The 20,183-nt window shown below is 37.5% G+C and overlaps 2 protein-coding genes across 2 annotated transcripts; one reads left to right on the top strand and one right to left on the bottom strand.

Moving 5' to 3' along the window:
• Nucleotides 1–8,236: 8,236 nt before the first annotated feature.
• On the bottom strand, nucleotides 8,237–12,986 carry LOC137825517 (uncharacterized). Its single transcript, XM_068631199.2, has 3 exons — nucleotides 12,254–12,986; nucleotides 10,581–11,661; nucleotides 8,237–8,750 (listed from the first exon to the last, which is right to left on the bottom strand). The coding sequence occupies exons 1-3, from the start codon at nucleotides 12,619–12,621 to the stop codon at nucleotides 8,460–8,462; spliced, it is 1,740 nt and encodes a 579-aa protein (XP_068487300.1). The 5' UTR covers nucleotides 12,622–12,986; the 3' UTR covers nucleotides 8,237–8,459.
• Nucleotides 12,987–15,547: 2,561 nt separating this feature from the next.
• LOC137824255 (Nop53 protein) lies at nucleotides 15,548–19,519 on the top strand. The gene is made up of 12 exons (XM_068629811.2): nucleotides 15,548–15,859; nucleotides 16,728–16,900; nucleotides 17,088–17,124; nucleotides 17,216–17,241; nucleotides 17,360–17,440; nucleotides 17,534–17,644; nucleotides 17,789–17,880; nucleotides 18,225–18,344; nucleotides 18,423–18,545; nucleotides 18,776–18,842; nucleotides 18,938–19,011; nucleotides 19,316–19,519. Exons 1-12 carry the CDS (start codon nucleotides 15,691–15,693, stop codon nucleotides 19,320–19,322), a joined length of 1,080 nt encoding a protein of 359 aa, XP_068485912.1. The 5' UTR covers nucleotides 15,548–15,690; the 3' UTR covers nucleotides 19,323–19,519.
• Nucleotides 19,520–20,183: the final 664 nt, after the last annotated feature.

Below are 20,183 nucleotides of genomic sequence, written 5' to 3'. Positions count from 1 at the left end.
CGAAGGATGTCAAGCTTTGAAGGATAAAATTGAAGAACTCATCCAAGCTGGCCATTTACGGCAGTTCGTCAAGAGGACAAGGAGTTCAAGATCCCCACCACGGAATACTGACCGTCCTTCCCGTGGTGTCGACCGGTCGTACCGTAACGATTACAAACGCCACACTGACCGTAGCCAGACTTCGCGAAAACGCAGCGAAAGCCCCGTTCGGCGTACACGCCCCCGTAGCACAAGTCCCGACCGAAACGCCCGACCTCGCCAACGAATCCGCGAAGTCATCAACATGATTGCTGGACCCGTTAACTTGGGCGAACCGAACCACGAAACAAATTATATAGCTGGAGGATTTGCCGGTGGCGGGTGCTCAAATTCCGCCCGAAAGAAACATCTTCGTGACATCCAGTCCGCTCATGCTACCACGAGGAGGCGTCCACATATACCTCCGATTACTTTCACTGACTGACGAAGACTTTACAGCCATAGATCCAGCCCAGGACGACCCCATGGTCATCACTGTAGAAATTGACAAGTTCGCAATCGCCAAGACTTTGGTAGATCAGGGTAGCTCGGTCGACATACTGTATTGGGACATTTTCAAGAAAATGCGCATCCCAGAAGCACATATTCAGCCCTATAACGAACAAATTGTAGGGTTCTCAGGTGAACGGGTCGATACTAAGGGGTACATAGACTTGTACACAACCTTTGGTGAGGAAGACGGCCCCCATAAAACAATAAACGTACGATACCTCCTGGTTAACGCACAAACTTCCTACAACATCCTGCTCGGTCGTCCGTCCATTAACAGATTAAAAGCCATTGTGTCCACTCCACACTTAGCCATGAAATTCCCCTCGGCTAACAACGACATTGCAACCATCCATGTCGATCAAAAAACCGCTAGGGAATGCTATGTAGCAAGTTTGAAAAGTGAGCCAACTCGACGACTCTATACAACCAATACGGGCGACCGAGTCCCGCAAAAACGAGGACGTTCCCCCACACGGCGTTCCGGACGACACATGTCCCGTCGTCAAATGATAGCCCTTGTTGACCTCGACCCTCGCATGGACGATCCCCGTATGGAAGCAGGAGAAGACTTGCATCCATTCCCGCTTCGCGATGATCGCCACACTACGCACATCGGTACTTCGCTGAAACCGTGACATCCGGAGCCCTTGTTAAAAATTCCGATCTTTTCGCCTGGACAGCCGCTGATATGCCTGGCGTAGACCCACAGGTTATCACTCACCGATTATCACTGTATAGAGAAGCTAAACCAATAGCTCAAAAGAAAAGACATATAGGCGAGGAACGACGTCAAGCCGCACGTGAGGAAGCCGACAAATTGTTACAGGCTGGATTCATTCGGAAGGCCCATTACACCACATGGCTAGCCAACGTGGTTATGGTGAAGAAAGCGAACGGAAAATGGCGTATGTGTGTTGACTACACAGACCTCAATAAAGCTTGCCCAAAAGACTCGTATCCTCTGCCTACCATTGATCGTCTCGTCGACGGTGCAGCCGGGCATCACATCCTCAGCTTCCTTGATGCCTACTCTGGCTATAATCAAATCCAAATGCACCCGACCGACCGGAAGAAGACGACCTTCATGACTGATTCCGGCAATTTCTACTATGAAGTAATGCCCTTCGGACTCAAAAATGCCGGAGCCACTTATCAAAGACTAATGGACCACATATTCCACGACATGATTGGTAGGAATGTTGAAGTCTATGTCGATGACATCGTCGTCAAGTCCGACTCATGCAAACAACATATTGCCGACCTAAAAGAAGTTTTTCAGGCCCTCCGCCAACACCAGATGCGACTCAATCCGGACAAGTGTGCGTTCGGCGTCGAAGGGGGGAAGTTCTTAGGTTTTATGCTAACTCATAGAGGCATAGAAGCTAACCCCGAGAAGTGCAAAGCTATCTCCGAAATGCGAAGTCCCAACTCCATTCAGGAAATTCAGAGACTTATCGGCCGACTCACCGCACTATCCAGATTTGTTCCTAAACTCCCCGAACGAACGAGGCCAATCGTCCGACTACTGAAAAAAGCATTCCGCTTCGAGTGGTCGACCGAATGTGAGGAAATTTTCCTCGATTTGAAAACTTTTTTATCAACCCCGCCGGTCATCCAGAAACCGGACGCACGAGAACCCATCATAGTCAACCTCGCCGTTTCACACGAAGCCGTCAGCTCAGTCTTAGTGCAAGAAATTAATTTTGAAGAACGGCCGGTTTACTTCGTCAGCCGCGCCCTTCATGGCGCCGAAATCCGATACCAGACGATCGAAAAGGTAGCCATGGCCCTCATCATTACCGCCCGACGAATGCGTATGTATTTTCAGAATCATCGGATTATTGTTCGGACAAATTACCCTATTGTAAAGATCCTCACTAAACCAGATTTAGCCGGACGAATGATCGGTTGGACGATCGAACTATCCGAATTCCATATTCAGTACCAACCACGCGGAGCGATCAAGTCGCAAGCTCTCGCCGACTTCGCAGCTGAACTCACTACTTCTTCAGCCGAGACCGAACATTCATCATGGATCTTATATGTTGATGGCTCCTCGAACGAGAGGTCGTGCGGCGCTGGAGTTGTTTTGGAAGGCCCCGGCGAGATTGTCATCGAGCAAGCCCTCAAATTCGACTTCAAAGCTTCAAACAATCAGGCCGAATATGAAGCCATATTAGCCGGTCTACGTCTCGCTCAAGAATTAGAAATCACTAAGTTAATTTGCAAAAGTGATTCCCGGCTTGTCATCGGTCAGCTTAACGACGAATATGAAGTCCGAGAAAGCTTTTTACAGCGATACTATCACTTAGTCAAACAGTCGATGAGCACCTTTTCTGAAATTTCTATGCAGCACATTCGACGCGATCACAATACCCGCGCGGACGCCTTGTCCCGGTTAGCAACCACGAAGTGTAAAGGAATGCATCGGTCGGTCATCCATGTTACGCTTGCACGCCCAAGCATCGACCTACAGGAATGCCTGACGACCGACACGGAATCTACTTGGATTACCCCAATCAAGCAATATTTACTCGACGGCACATGTAGTCCTCTCGGCGAAAAAACCATGAAGCTGCAGGCCGCCCGTTTTGTCTTAATCGGCGACGACCTTTATCGCCGAGGTTATACCCAACCACTCCTTAAATGTTTGACACCAGACCAAGCTTCCTATGTCATCCAAGAGTTGCACGAAGGAATTTGCGGAACTCACTCCGGCGCACGGACAATGGCTGCCAAAGTATTCCGGGCTGGATACTACTGGCCGACCGTCCAAGGTGACTGCACCAATTTCGTACAAAAATGTCTTAAATGCCAAGAGTTTGGCAATTTGTCCCATCAAAAGCCTGAGGAACTCCATTTTATGTTATCACCTTGGCCGTTCGTCCAATGGGGTATGGACATCATTGGTCCTTTCGCCCCCGGTAAAGGCCAGTGTAAATTCTTACTAGTCGGCATTGATTACTTCACCAAGTGGATCGAAGCCGAGCCCCTGACTGCAATCACCGCCCGCAATGTTCAAAATTTCGTATGGAAAAATATCGTTTGCCGCTTCGGGCTTCCACAAATCATCATCACCGATAACAGTCGGCAATTCACCGACCGAACGTTAGCTGAATTTTACGAGAAGCTCCACATCAAACACATCGCTAGTTCAGTCGAACATCCGCAAACAAACGGACAGGCAGAAGCTGGAAACAAAATTATTTTGAACGAACTGAAGAAACGTCTCGGCCCAGCAAAGGGCAACTGGACTGAAGAACTCTTAGAAGTATTATGGGCATATCGCTGTACTCCTCAGACGACTACACAAGAAACGCCGTACAGCCTAACGTATGGCACCGAAGCTATGATCCCCGTCGAGATTGGCGAACCCTCTCTCCGCCGGCAAACCCTTGATCTTGATCTAAACAAGGAAAGCCTCTCGGTCGGTCTCGATCTCATCAACGAACTCCGGGACAAGTGTAGAATTAGAGAAGAAGCATGCAAAATTCGGGCGGCCAGACGATACAACTCCAAAGTTAAACCAAGATTGTTCCACAAAGGCGACTTAGTATGGCGAATGCGGAGCAGCGCACGGAAGGAAGGAGGCAAGTTCTCCAACAATTGGGAAGGACCTTTCCGCATAGCTGATACGGCAGCCGGTGGAGCCTATTATTTAGAATATTTATCTGGGAAGGAAATACCGAGAACGTGGAATGCCACACATCTCAAATTTTATTACAGTTGAACTCTTTCCTCGCTCAGTCGGTTTTTCCCTAAGGAGGGTTTACGACCGGGAAGGTTTTAACGAGGCACTAAAGTAAAATCCAAATCTCCTAGTCCTTTACTCAATTCATATCTCGTTCGGTTTCATAGGTATTTAACGAAATCAGAATTTATCGGATTTATATATGCCTCGTTCGGCATCAGAATTATTACTTTTTACGTAGTCAGAATTTTATATGCCTCGTTCGGCATCAGAATTATTACTTTAACGTAATAATAATTATTTATGCCTCGTTCGGCATCAGAATTTATCGGATTTATATATGCCTCGTTCGGCATCTGAATTATTACAACGTAATCAGAATTATTTATGTCACGTTCGGCATCAGAATTATTTACTCAATCTGATGCCTCGTTCGGCATCTGAATTATTACCTCAACGTAATCAGAATTATTTATGCCACGTTCGACATCCGAATTATTTACTCAATCTTATGCCTCGTTCGACATCTGAATTATTACCTTAACGTAATCAGACTTTTTTATGCCACGTTCGGCATCAGAATTATTCACTTATTTATGCCTCGTTCGGCATCAGAATTATTCACTTTTTTATGCCTCGTTCGGCATCAGAATTATTCACTTATTTATGCCTCGTTCGGCATCAGAATTATATTATTACCTCAACGTAATCATAATTATTATGCCACGTTCGGCATCCGAATTATTTACTCAATCTTATGCCTCGTTCGGCATCTGAATTATTACCTTAACGTAATCAGACTTTTTTATGCCACGTTCGGCATCAGAATTATTCACTTATTTATGCCTCGTTCGGCATCAGAATTATTCACTTTTTTATGCCTCGTTCGGCATCAGAATTATTCACTTATTTATGCCTCGTTCGGCATCAGAATTATATTATTACCTCAACGTAATCATAATTATTATGCCACGTTCGGCATCCGAATTATTTACTCAATCTTATGCCTCGTTCGGCATCTGAATTATTACCTTAACGTAATCAGACTTTTTTATGCCACGTTCGGCATCAGAATTATTCACTTATTTATGCCTCGTTCGGCATCAGAATTATTCACTTATTTATGCCTCGTTCGGTATCAGAATTATCTTATTACTAATGTAATCAGAATTATTTATGCTTCGTCCGGCATTAGAATTATCTTATTACTTTAATGTAATCAGAATTATTTATGCAAGTGTGCATTGCCCACATGTCGGGTCCAGCAATTTTCTATGCCACATTGTTCATTAACTCTTCAAAAGAGGCGTCAGGCTGTGAGCCAGGGGTCTCCCCCTCGGCCTCCTCATTTAAATTATCATCGGGGTTGATCGGCACCAGCTTTCCATCAACTATTATTTTTTCTGTCGTACTGGTCGTCCTCCAGGGGTGCTCCATGCAGGCAGGCCGCTTGTCCGATGCCTAACCGAAAATATTCTTCGCTAATGCGAACGTCCCGTCATTCCGTTAAATTTAATGTCTGACAACTCGAAAGGCACAACAATTATTACGACTCTTCGGCTTTTATTCACCTCGAGCCTGGGGGGCAAGTGTACTGGTAGGCACCGGACGTACGCACGTGGCCGACCGGCCTTATACACTAAATGGAAACGTACGCACGTGGCCGACCGGCCTTATACACTAAATGGAAACGAACGCACGTGGCCGACCGGCCTTATACACTAAATGGAAACGAACGCACGTGGCCGACCGGCCTTATACACAATAAATGTAAGGGCATTTATGTGACAAGCTAAGGTGGTTAAGATACACCTCCGAAGAATAAGGAATATGCGTTTAGAGAATATATGTTCCCCGGGTATTCCGGAGCACGACTGACAAGACATATCCATAACCACCCTGAGCCCAAGGGATAGAAAGCCCATTAGGCAATCCTATAAATACTGTGCTCAAGCCAGAGAAAGGTACGTTTTCATTCACTTACGAAACTGCGCTTAGAATCTCATACTTACTTGAGCGTCGGAGTGCCTTCGCAGGTACCCTCCCCCGCCCGACCGAAGTTGATAGCACGAAGGGACGACCGACCAAAGGAGACAGCAAGAAAGGACAATCGACCAGAGGAGAAGAAGATCAACACGTCAGCAATTACACCACGTCAACCGACCGTGCCTGGGCCCCATCTCTCCACTCAGGTACAGTTTCCACAGTTGACGCTAAATATTCTTATCGAGTTTGACGTTTAACCTTTCAAGGTGTTAAATTTGAGTTTTGACGGTATCCACTCTGTTCGTTAGAGGATTGTGAAACTTTATTGAGTATTGAGTAAAAAAAAAAAACTCTCAAATACTCAAAACAAAAACAATAAGTGTGTATTAATATTTAAATAATAAGTGAGTATGAAGAATTCTGTAAATAAGAAATGTTCGGTGAAAGTATATTTATAGATGGTAGAACTCAATAACCGCTAAAAGGGACCAAGTTTCACAATGCATCCCATATTTTATTAAAACTATTGAAATAACCGATGAATGGTTAATAGCGAAATCTTAGAAATATCTGCATGTGGTTATCCATTTTGATGGATATTAATTGCCTTGACTTCTTGGGCCAAACCCGGATTCATGGGTCGGGTAGTACACTAATTTTGTATACAATAATTAAAAAAATCATTATATTAATTTGAATAAGGTAAAATAAATAAAATGTAAGGGGAAAGATTACTATAATAATTATAACACTTATATGATTTTTAACTTGAAATTTTAGATAACAGATGATCTAAAAATATGAAATTATAACTTCATCTAACCTTGAAAAAGTATTTATAACACTAAATTTAATAAATTGTTGTAGCAGTATCATAGGCAACATTATGATTGAAGATAGACATTGTTCTCATTGAATATAGAAAACCATAAAAAAATTGAAAGGAATAAACCATGTTTCTATGAATTAAAAATATCTTTCTCTACCAACCCTCTCTTCACTAAAAATTATCTTCTTCCCCTAAGCCAAATCCCTCACTCAAGTAAAAATCCACTTCTCCCTCATTAGCCAAATCCCCTTTCTGTAATAACTTTCTAAATGAAAACTATAGGGAATGAAATACAAATAGAAAAGAAAAATAAAAGAGAGAGAAAATGATACGAATGTGTAACGGAGATATTAAGAACACCAATAATTTCACTATCCGTACATTTGTAATTTATAAATATAGAATTGATTCACATTCTCATAAATATTCTGTACATAAAAAATAGGTTTTGGAGATTGGTAATAGATTCTTTATCCTGAATTCTTAATCACTGTTTTAAAGAAATGCTTTGTCCTATGCACAAAATTTCAGGTTCATGCATACAAAAGTAATAGAAAATAGTAGTAAATTGAGGAATCTGGTTCATGTTCTACAACTCAATTCCTGCTTAAACTTTTCCCTCAACAGGCTCAACCATGGGAACAGATATGTGTAAACATCATTGTGCCCGGCACATGCAAGAAACACATCACTTCGTTGCTGAAAGGGTTGGATTATTTTCACCACTAAAGAAACACAAAATCAAATGGGACCCTTTTTGATACCATTGGGATAGCCACAGCAGAACAGACAAATGAAGAACCAACAAAATGACCATAAGCAGGCCCCCAAAAACGTGTCATCTGTTGCCCTTTATATCCCTCACAACATTATCCTAGTATTCACAAGATAAAGCTCTTACATAACCTCTCATAAATGTTAACCTTGTTTGTTGCAATAGGACAAACTTTGATGGTAACAAGTAACATCAACTTCATTTTTAAAATGTTTTACTTTAAGTTTAAGAAAAATAACACAAAAAATGGTAGTTATGTCTGAATACCATGCTGAAAATAACCAAAGGTTAATCCATTTACACCATCCAAATTAAAACTACTTTAAATAGCATTTATTTTTCATATAAACAAAGTGAACCAAGATTACAAACACTAAACTATATACTTTGAACTACTTACTAAGTAAAATATATCAGTACTTAGTTTTGTTTTCTCAACTGTAATATATTCTCATTTTCGGACAATCATGAAGTGGAAAACAGTGTGATTATGATGACAAAGACATTTGGATTTGTCATCAAGAGATGACAGTAAATACAAGATTGTGAAAAGCAGAAAATTTACATCTTCATTACTGCCATAAAAGGGGATACATGTCATGTTTATCCATGGACATATCATTTCCTAACTTGATATTTATAGAAGTTTATCTGTTGTTGTTGTTTGGTCGCAGCAATATGGCTAAGATTTCAGAGAACTGAGGGCGTTTGGAAGGGGTGTTGTTCCAGCACTTTGTCATAATGTATTTTAGAGTTTGTTGGCAGTCTTTTGGGATTTCAGGTCTAAGGCCACATGCAGCAATGCCCACTGCTGCTTGCACAGGTGAAAATGAAGAATATGCTGCCTCACCAGTTACCATCTCCCAAATTACCATCCCAAAACTATACACATTACTCATCCATGTCTCTGTCACATTCTCTGGGTCCCCTGCTATTATCTGTTCTCAGCCCAACAAGAAAAAGGTAAAAAAACTAGTGAGTATGAAGACAATGTAACTATTGTCATGTTTGAATAAAAAAAAGAGAGTAAATAGTGAATGCACTGAATGTGTAAAGGATTCATCTAACTATAAAATGCTATTAAATTTATTGACTTACAAGGAAAAAATTTGTGAAATCTATAAAATTAATCAATCACTGGTTTTCATTTTTTTAAAGAGAATATAACATGCACATTTAAAAGTAAAAAAAAAAAGGAGTCTGATTAAACATTATAAGGAAACATATTAGTTCACAACTGTACATGGTGACAACTTGTCATCTCAGTCATTTGTGTGGTTGTGTCTGGGTCACGCAAGATGAATGTTTGTCACCTACACACGTGAACTGGTGTGTTTGTAAGTGATGTGTAACGAGATTTTCTCAAGCAAGACTTGCTAATAAAGTATGACAACCAAGTTGTTTATTCACAACAACCAAATAATCACTCTTGTGAGTGAAAACTTTTACATGTCTTTCTATTCAGTTATCACTTTTTCTCTTTGAATGAATGGCTTTAGTGGGTAGCTTTTGTGTGTTTTTTTCTGCCTGCACACGAGGTGTGAGGGTTTTGTGAGTACCCTTTATCAGTAGGACAAATAGCTAGAGTGCTGGGGAAAAGATCATGCTAAAGGCTTAAAGCCTTAGGACATGCGGGCTCCAGCAAGGAATTAATTCTGGTATAATTGGTATCACACAAGCACACTTATTTTCCTAATGATATACACGAGTGCCCAGATAAAGGTAAACACAAAAAAGTGAAAGCTAAAAAACAATTATTAGGACATGTTAGGCATGCTCTAACAATGATGCCAGGACAAGTGACGTAAAGTTTCTTTTAAATCTAGGATAGTTCAGCATTGCTTTACATACAATGGATCTAAACAGCATTCTCTGAGACAATAAAACACACCAAAGTTACTCTAAATTGCCTATAGTTGAACATCTAGTATGTCATTTTCAAGGTGTACTGAAACATGAGGAACAGACAAAAAAGATAAGATAGCTAAAACACTTTAGACTGGAATTTGTCACCGAACTAGATAGTGTATGTATATGAGGACAAATAGAGAGAGAAGAAAATTCAAACTACAATTTGATCCTAGTCCTGAACAGTACGTTTGCTGAAACATTATTTAGGACAATGAACAAATTACAGGCACTAAACTTAACAAGGATACAGTGAGATTTTTAAGAAACTTCATTAGAGTTAGACTGCAAGAGATAAACTGTTTTTTTCAGAGTAAGAAGGGAAAGAGAAAAAGGCTTGAGTAATTAGGTGCTACAATGCTGGTAAGTAGGTAATGTTCTAAAATTCCCATAGGAGTACACCAGGTTGGCCAAATAAGCATAAGATACAAGCAACATTTTTTTTTATTGATTGAGGAAGCATATAGCGAATCCATGAGCATAGGATAGGAGCATTAGGATATGTTCACCCTATGTTTAGAAGAAGCAGACCATTTTGTGTCAAAAGATTTTCTTGAGAACAGTAGGTAAAAAGCATAGAAATTCTCCTCCATTATCTTACCTAAAAGCCATGAGGACCTATAGAGAAGTAGGGACCCTATCTTTCAAAAAGGATAGATACCAAATTGTGATCAAATTCTTCACTTTTTATTTCTTATAAAGAAAAGGGTGATGGTCAGCTGGAGAATATTACGGACTATGCATGGCAAAGACACTACAGAACTACATATGACTATGGAACATATTCCTGAGACTCAATTTTACGCAATTGCAACAAGTATTTTGCTAAATAAAACGAGCGCGAATGAATAGGGACAAACCTCAGGAGCTAGCCACCTGTAACCATCAGTTTCATACTCCATAGCTTCTCCAACACTCTTGCAGGCAGTGACGATACCCATATCTCCCAAGCAAGCATTTCCGTGCCTATCCAACAGAATTCTCTGTGTATTAAGGTCTCTATATGCAACACCATGTTCATTCATAAACTTGATCCCTTCAGCCACATCAACTGCAATCCTCACAATATCCTTATTCTGCAGCTTCTTGTTCTTCAACATCAGATCATGAACAGATCCACCTTCCATGAACTTGGTCACCACGCACAACCCATGATTATCATCCACGCAAATACCGCAGAACTGCAAAATGTTCCTATGACCACAAGTCATGAGTTCCAGCAGATCTTTGTGGAGCTCAAACTCATAAGAATTCCCTTTATCACATCCCTTCAGCTTCTCAATCCCAACCCTCTTTCCCATATATACTCCCTTATACGAATTTGGCCCCATCTGCTCTACAAACTCAACACTATCTGAGTTCAACAACCATTTCTCAATCTCATCCCCACCTGACTTTACGGTCTGCCATTCATCCACTGAAACAACAAAACATGAAGAAGGCAAAGGCACCTGAAGCTGAATCCTTTGACTTGAATTCTCAAACTCCTTTCCCCGGTAACCATCACCGTTTTCTTCTTCAATCTCCACAAGATCTCTCCCTTTGGAATTTTCCTCCTGGCACCCACAAAGCCCGAAAGGAAGCTTCACAGCACCAGTTTTAGGCTTCTTCATAGCAAACTTCAGAGCATTTTCAACCCTGGTCCTCACCAACTTATCATGCCCAGACTGAACCACAAGAAGCACAACTCCCAAGGTGAAACCCTTCTTCTCAAAGATCTGCATCCTCTTGCAGCAAATGGAGGAACTATCCAATGCCCCCGACATCGCAGGCCACGAAATTGGAGAGTTGCAAGCAAACGTGAGCCTCAGAGCAGTACCTTGAACCTCATCATCACACTCCTCTTGAATCAAAATCGCAGGCTGGTCACTCTCCGAAGCTTGCTCCATCAACTTTATGTGAAGAAACACATCCTTCATATCAAACTCAGCCTGTGCATAACTGCAACACATCGAAAAAAACACATCTTGTTAAAAAAATAATAATAAGAAGAAAAAGCAATAAAAAAACACCCATGATTCCACAACCCATATCCGTTGTCTTTTAAGTCGTTTAAAGCTAAAAGCTTCACTAAAAAAAAAGTCCACCACCGCGATTTCAGACACAAACATCAAGGTTTTTAAAGTATCTAAACTTCAATTGCGACTGCATCAGTTGCATTTATCAACAAGAAATGTGATAAAACCAAGATGGCAGCCACAATTTAAAACACAGAGTGAACTTGGGAGGGTGAGGCATGAAAAACAGCAAAACCCACGACGAAAAAACGAAAAGCGGAAACTAAGATCAAGCATTGGTATGGCAAGATCGAAACTTGACAAAATCGGCGACCGCATCAACATTTTCAAAACAACCTCATCCCAGTTGAGCCACAATGTAAAAGTTTCCATCCACGATCAGCTTGAGACACATCACTCACATGTCAAGACTTTCAAACTCTCCAAACGCACAAAACTTCGAACTTTCCCACAACACCCAAAAAGGAAACTGCTAGTAAAGATAAAAACTTCGGGTGACATTAATTTTTTGGGACCTGAGGGGCAATGAATCATAATGCTTGCGGATGTTTGACATGAGTTTCTCGGGGAGTTGGCTTCCGGGGTAGAGCTGAGTGAGGTTGCGAACGACACTTCCCCAGGCAAGTTTCCGGGAAGAGGCATCAGCTTTGGAGGAAGGAGGTGAATCGAGGTTGAGCGAGTTTCTGAAGGAGGCGATGGCTTCAGAGACGTTGCGGGTGAGTTTCTGAAACTTCTTGTGGACGTTGGGGATGGAGGAGGGGTCCTTGGGGGTGGAAGCCGAGCCTTCGGATCTGTGATGGGTGCGCATGAGGACCTGCTCCACCGTGTCATCGTCGGCGGCGGTGGTGGCGCGGCTGGACCAGCACTCTAAAGCTGCAGCCATTGTTGGATTGGGTTGAGAGAGGAAGATGGTGAGTGGAGATGGAGAGAGTGAGCGATGAGGAGTAATAAATGAGTGTAATCATTTTGCAATGTAACCGCCGGATATTTTGATGACAACTTTTTTAGGTAAATAAATCACTGAACAAACAAAGATGGAAAACAAAAGAGACTTTCTTTCAGTGCCATGCCATGGATTACCTTCCACTACAACATAAGCTTTTCAACTATCTTCATTTCTACTTTAACACTACTTAGTATTTTACATTTTTTTACTAACAACTTTTCCTCTTCTCCCCCAACATAAAAGAACATGTTTCATTATTCCACTCGAACTAGCTTGGAGTTTGTTGTGTCAAATTGTGTTGGGTTATGTGATGAGTTGAAAAAAAATGTGTTATTATGAGTTGAAAAAGTCTCCTTCTACCTTGCATAAATGGTTAGAAGAGTAATGCTAATAGTTAACAAAAACATCTATTATTTTCTCTTAAACCGCTATTGCCAATGTATATTCTCACATTGTAAAGTACATTTGATCTTTATGTAAATCACTAGATTCAAACTACTTATCATACAAGTCATACATAATCTCATATTATTCAATATTCCTTTGGTATAATTGGCGTAATATATATTTTAAAATACATAAAGTTAAGAATGTTGTTTATAATATGCTTTCTTACTTTTGATACAAAATATAAAAAACATAATTATAATTTAATAATTGAGTTAATAAAAATTACATCTATATAAAATGATTTATTACTAACTATGAGAAACTGGTAACTTGTAGAGTAATACTTTAATTCCTTGCCATAAATAAACCAAGTAATTTGAAAATACATATTTTAAATAACATTTTTTTTTTCAATTTAACTAAGTGGGGCATGCCAAATATTAGTGAATGAATGTTTTCAGAGCAAAAAGAATAAACTGGTCAAAGTTTTAAGCCATAGTAAAACAACAATTTATTACTCCTGGGAAATAATTCAATTAAAAAACCACTGTGTCAAACTAGTTGAACATGTTGGGTATAGTTTGATTTTAAAGGTGTTAAGTTTTCTGAATGTCAAATTTAAGGGTGCATAAGTCATGTTTGGTTGGCTGCATTACCATACATTTATATCAGGAAATATACCAAGAAGTGTTTTTGGATTGTTGTTGTTCGGCCTTACTCAAACATATTCACACTTTTCCTTCAATGCACAAAACTAAGAAGATAAGAAAAAAAAAGAATAAAATGTTTAACTGATTTTTGTTTTCTGTCATTAATGTTATTGATAAGTGTTATAGTTGGATAATTATTATTTTTTTCTGATTTTTTATTTTTTTATAACTTTTATGGAACTATTTAGAGAGCGATTAATTATTTATACTGAATTGTCTGGTTGTATCGAATGATCGATATACCGAGAATATCATAAACTAAATTATTAATAATTTTTAATTTTTTTAATGCTATTTTTGGTCTTATATTTGATAAAATGTGTAATTTTGTTTTGAATTTTTTTCCAGCAATTTGAGTTGTGTAGTTTTTTAATATGTGTAAGTTTTGTGAAAGTCCATTGAAAGAAGAGAGAAGAAGTGAGTGCACTGATTACAGTGGAAGGTGGCAAAATAAATGATGATAGATGGTCATATTGATTGAACTATGTGGGCCCCAAGGGGCTTGATAGGAGGCCAAAGTTGTTGGTACCTGGTCTGCCATGTGGCCCACATCCTTCATAAATCAATTAATAATGGGCTTTATCTGGCCCGTTAATTAGGGGAATCAATCAGTTTTGTGACAAATTACTTGCCTTTTTTTGTTTCCTCTTCCTTTTCTTTTCAGAGGGCCCACTTTCCGGACAATGAATCACTTTCCTTCTACTTTTTCAGTCCAATAAATAATCTTAAGTTTCAACTATTTATTTTGTTAGAAGTGAGAAAATATTGTAAATTGTTTATTACAATATTGGTTTGAATATTAAGATTCACGTACCAAGAATGATAGAGAAATTTTAAAAATCAAAGGACAACAAAATATAATTTATGGATTTTTTTATCAATAAATTTCTCTTATTATTAACAAGTGTTTTCACTATGTTTTTTTAAGTAATACACACTAACTAATTTAATAATAAAAAGCAAGATTTATAATTTATTTTTTTAACTTTCTAAACTGTATTTTTAAAAGTTTTTTAGAAACCTATCGCTTTATATAAAAATTAGAGTGATTATTTATAAGCTATTTTTCAATCAGGGTACTTCTAAGAATATTTTTTTAAATTTTTTGACCACTTATTTATTTTAATATATCTTTTCATCTTTGTTTTTCTTTATGGGATTTCAATATTTTTAAAAAATATAAAATATAAAAATTATCAACACACACTGTATGTGTGTATATATATAAAGTAAAACAATAATTCTTCAAATCAGATAGTTAAACTCATAAAAGTAGATTAGTGGTTAAATCTAAATGATATAATATAAGGTTAGTTATTATAAATGATAAGATAAGATTAGATATCAGTTTAGATAAGATAAACAAAAGTATGATTAAACAAATAATATTTATAAAAATGATATGGAAGTGGTTTATGAGGAAAAAAACTTGCTTTCCTTCATCATAGTATAACTCAATATCATTTATGGTTTGATGACACTGCATAATAGTAATTCCAAGGCATAATTGAATTCACCTTTTCTCATAGGTACTTATTTTTTTAAAATATATACTTACCCTTTTAATTTATTTATTCATAATATATATTTACCTTTCTAAATATATTTTTCCTATTTTCTATAATTATATATTGTTATTATTAGTATTATTATTATTACTATTTAGGAGAGATAAATTATGTGACAGATACAGCAGGTTATCATATTGGGCTGGGCTTATTTTTAGGCCCAAATAAAAGAGCCCGACAACATCCTATGCAAACCAAGTTAACTACATAAACCTCGCTGTGTTTCTGCCGCCACCGGCAGCATTGTGAATTCGTGATTTTTTCCGAAAACCCTGGTCTTTGAAATTCACCGGCAAAAACGTGAAGTGAAGTGAAGCCATTGCGTTGCTGGGTTGAGAATGGGGAAGAAAGCAAAAGGGTCAAGGAAGGGTAAGAAGGCGTGGAGGGCTAACATCAGCACCGAAGAGATCGAAGATTTCTTCGAGAAATCAACGAAGGACGCTCTTTCTGGTGGCTCTCTCCAAGCCCTTTCTAGTGATTCCCTCTTTTATGAAGACAAGTCCAAAGGTAATTTCTTTCTCAGGTTCTCTTTTCTGGGCATGCTTTTTTTTATCGTACCTATTGGCCTGTATCTGAAAATCGTCTTCTTTATAACTAGTTTTGATGTGAGTGTTCCCTTATAAATTATGCAAAACAAAAAAATTAGAAGATGAAAGATTATAATTAGTAGTGTTTTACCATGATTTGCATAAAATTGTGTATTATAATATGCTCTTTTTTTTTTTCAATTTTGTTGGAAATTGAGGTTTCATTATAGTATACACTATAGGACGTGGTGTTTGGGCTTTAAGGTCACATAAGATAATTTATTAATTTACTGCAGCACCAGTAGCTACATATACGGTAAGATGTGAAGATATCTGAAACATGTCGGTTGTATGGGTGTTGTGTTTGTTTCCCCAAGAGTTAGTTTTTTCTCCCTTTCTTGCACCAAATTAAATTTTTAGCTTGACATAAGTAATTGCTAGAATTTTCGTTTTAATTTAAAGTCTAACGTTGACACCACTGAATATGGATTAATTGGCGGGATTTTTCTATCATTGTGGTTTCAAGTTTGATTTTTTGGTATGCATTGTAGATGAAGAGTTTTTCAGCCCATAGTGGTCCTATTAACTTGGACATGATGGGGATGACTGTGATTTTTAAAATAGCATACATTTGACATATTTCTTGGTAATTTCTTGTTAAAAAGAAATTAAAAACCATACATATCACCATATTTATGTAAAGAGGATTTATGTTATAATGCTTCTGCTTGGGTGTTTGTTATAGAAAACCTGTATTTTTTTCGCCTGAGGGGGTTTACAACATATAGTTTTTTTCATCCTTGGATACATTGGGTTTGCCTAATTTAATGATGTGATTACACTTCTAGATCTTGCGGTGAAGAGGAAGATTGAGAAGCACAGGGAGAAAGTGCTGCGCTGTGATAGCCTGCTACAGAAAAACCAGTTTGTTAAGCCAGTGCCATCTTCTATTCTGAAGAAGTGTTCTAAAAACCGCAAAACGGTCTCTAATGTGAAAGAGGTCATTCAAGATGGTACCAAGGTCAGTATGTTGCCCATTAATGCAGAAAGGATGAATAGTTGTAGGAGCTGGCCATGTTTGAAATGGTCGGCTACAAAGTGCAAACCTATGTGAACAAAAAGGAGGGGTTATTTTTTTTTGCTCTTCACCTCAAACCCTATGTTGAATTTGTTTTATTGATATTTCTTGTTTCTAATATATTTTCCAGGATGATTCTACCATGTTTGATCTATGGAATGAGAAAGGTACCTTCTACGTTTGTTCATTTAAAGTTTTGGTTACTTTTTGTGTTAATTATGGATGTTAAACACGGTTTTATTTGATATCATCATGCAGGTGAGGACAACAAGCAAGTGAAAAAGGTATATTTTCAAGCAGTGGTGATTCTAACAATATATGGATTTCATATTCATATTACATTCTATATCTTCTGTACTTTCAGTGCTGTAGTTGATAATTTGATGGCTACCTTCTTAACAGGTATCAAAGCCTACTCTCATTCCAGCAGTAGAAGTTGATCCTCCAGGCTGTTCTTTCAATCCCTCATATGAAAGTCATCAGGTAGTTTCAGAATAAATGCACATTCCCCTGTCATTTTTTTTTTCTTTTTGTCATGCATCTTGATGGAAATTTTAAATTTTACTGTTAAACCAGGACACATTAGCTTCTGCTGTTGCGGAAGAAATGCAAAAAGTCTACAAAAAAGAATTGGGGCCTGAACCTGTGCCATTAACTGTTCCTGGAGAAGCTATTGCTGAAGAAGATGTGAGTCTCGTTCTCTTTATTTATATTTATATAATTATGTGAGTTGAAAATGTTTTTCACATTTATTATGCTTTATAGAGGTACTTGAGTTTGTATGGATTATGTGATTGGTTCTACTTTGTCAACAATCTACTTTTTTGTCAGATGTATTTTCTTGATGTGGATGATGGGGATGACGATGATGATAGTAATCCTGAAAATGAGGATGAAAATGAAGATTCTGCATCAGAGAAAAAGTTAGTATCTTAAATTTTAATTAATTGGACTGCCTTTGTTTAAATATTGTTTATGAACCACATATTTTTCTCCATATTCCTTTTGACAATATACATTACCTTTGATCCTTAACATGTTCTCAATAGTTTCTCTTGCTAATGTTAATGAAGTTTCTTTGATGCTTATTACACGATGCTATTTTTGGTATACACTGTCTAAATGCTATTGATTTCTTACACAATCTCCATTTTTGAATACTGTATTATATCTACATAGTGTGTTTGCACCCAATAATAGTTGTAGTTTTTTATTTTCTGAACCAATAATTTATGGTCGTCTGATTGTTTGAATAATCATTGGACAGGCCTATTAAAAAAAAAAGAGTGACCAAAGTTGTGTTGAATAAGAGAGCTAGGCGGAAAGAACAACTTAAAAAAGAAGCAGAAGCTAAGAAGATAAAGGAGTTGTCAAAGGAAATTGATAGGTAATATCATCCCTCTTTTTCACACTGTGCCACAACAAAAAAACGTTTTTTTAAGCATATTTTGTTTTCTGGTTACAGCATACCCGACATTATTCAGGAAATTGAGCAAGAAGAGGAGGAAAAGAAGAAGAAACATCTTAGGCGAAAAGTTGCTAAACAGGAGATGTTAAAGACACGCCCACCTCGCATAGGAAAGCACAAGTAAGTAGTCTTTTGTGTTTATCTTAATTTACTTCTCTTCCCATAGTTCAGGGGATGAGTGAGTTGTTAACTGCTATTCAACATTTTAGTAAACCATTATTAACTCCATTTGTAGTTTTGTTCAAGTAAAATTTAGAGTTAAGTTTTTGTGGAATTTCTTTTTAACGTGTACCTTAAATACGGTTCCTTACTTTTATGAATGTTGTTTATAAATTCCATTGTCATAACAGATTTGAGCCTGCACCTGTTCAAGTTTTATTAAGTGAAGAAATTACTGGATCAATTCGGAAGCTTAAGGTTGACTTGTCATCTTTGCTCTGATTTTGATTGTTTTGGTATCTCAGTTTTGGTGAACATGCAAGTAAATTTTCCCATGTTTGTTGGTTATCTAGGGCTGCTGCACCCTTATAAAGGATCGATACAAAAGCCTAGAAAAGAGAGGATTGATTCTTCCAACAAAAAGAAGGTTAGTTTCAAGCTTCTGTTATTTTGTCAAACAGATTTGGTGGAAGGATTTGCATTTTGTTTTTGGATAAATATGGATCATGCACTGCATTGTGTTGCTACTTTCTTCTGACTTGTCTTACCCTTTACTTATTTCTGCATTGTGGGTTTATATGATTTTACCGAAGAAATTGCTGCACAATTTTTCATTTGGAATTTGATTATGATGGACCACTGCATTTTTTTAAACAAAGTTAATAATTCATGTGTTTTGAGACATTATGCATGCAAAGCTTCTGATGTTATTATGTTTATTCATTGTACAGGAATTAGACTTCCCTGTATCAGCTACACCTTGTGTCAACTCCAAAATTCTTAAGGAAGATCATCTCTGTCCACTGTTTGGCTTAATTTTGACAAATTTTGTGTATTTTTTTATATTTAGAAAGTGAAATGTTTACATGTATTAGAACAAACTTCATTATGCATCTTTATAATAGTATTTAAGAATTTCTTCACCTGTTATTTAATGATTTTAGTCACGTCCTTAACCTATCTTGGAGAAATGTTGAGTATGGGCAATCTTCTCAATGGTCATGAACCACTCGAGAGGGAGATTATTTTTTCACTGCATGGAATGAATGGTAATCACTATGCTATTCCTACTGCTTGTGTTTCCCAACAAAACAAAAGACTGAAATTAATATATTCAATTTTGTATAATTGTCAGTTCATTTATCGTGAAAGTGATTGTATTATATTTATGTGTTCTGATAATATATTTATGAATAGTATTGCATTAATAATAGTATCACTCTATTAGAGTGTTGTTATTAATGTGTTTCTTTGATTAAGACAACAAACCTTTATTTTTGGTATTGACGTCTTTTAATATCATAATGGTACTGTGAGAGTTACATATATTTATACTATTAGAAGATGAGAAATGAAAAAAGTGAAAAATAATGGAAAAAAACCTGGAAAATAAAATTGTTTAAATTAGATAATATGAATAAAAGTAGATAGAAAGTTAAATACATTTATTTCTTATTAGTATAATTATTGTTTGTTATTTAAATTATTTATTTTACTATAATAAAGAAACACATAAATATTAAAAAAAATTAAACGTCAATAATCTATTGATTATATTTTTAACTTAATTATTATTTAAAGTAAATACATAAATATTTA

The sequence above is a fragment of the Phaseolus vulgaris genome, chromosome 8 (genome assembly GCF_051622355.1).
Source record: "Phaseolus vulgaris cultivar YP4 chromosome 8, ASM5162235v1, whole genome shotgun sequence".
Lineage (NCBI taxonomy): Eukaryota > Viridiplantae > Streptophyta > Magnoliopsida > Fabales > Fabaceae > Phaseolus > Phaseolus vulgaris.
Note: the sequence above shows the minus strand (reverse complement) of the source record. Positions and strands in the feature narration are given on the sequence as shown.

Coding starts and splice junctions, on each gene's coding strand:
- LOC137824255 (XM_068629811.2), top strand. CDS start 15,691: ATGGGGAAGAAAGCAAAAGGGTCAAGGAAGGGTAAGAAGGCGTGGAGG. Junction 17,645..17,788: donor AAGCTATTGCTGAAGAAGAT/GTGAGTCTCGTT, acceptor CTTTTTTGTCAG/ATGTATTTTCTTGATGTGGA. Junction 18,345..18,422: donor TTGTCAAAGGAAATTGATAG/GTAATATCATCC, acceptor TTCTGGTTACAG/CATACCCGACATTATTCAGG.
- LOC137825517 (XM_068631199.2), bottom strand. CDS start 12,621: ATGGCTGCAGCTTTAGAGTGCTGGTCCAGCCGCGCCACCACCGCCGCC. Junction 11,662..12,253: donor TATGATTCATTGCCCCTCAG/GTCCCAAAAAAT, acceptor GATGTGTTGCAG/TTATGCACAGGCTGAGTTTG. Junction 8,751..10,580: donor ACAGGTGGCTAGCTCCTGAG/GTTTGTCCCTAT, acceptor GGCTGAGAACAG/ATAATAGCAGGGGACCCAGA.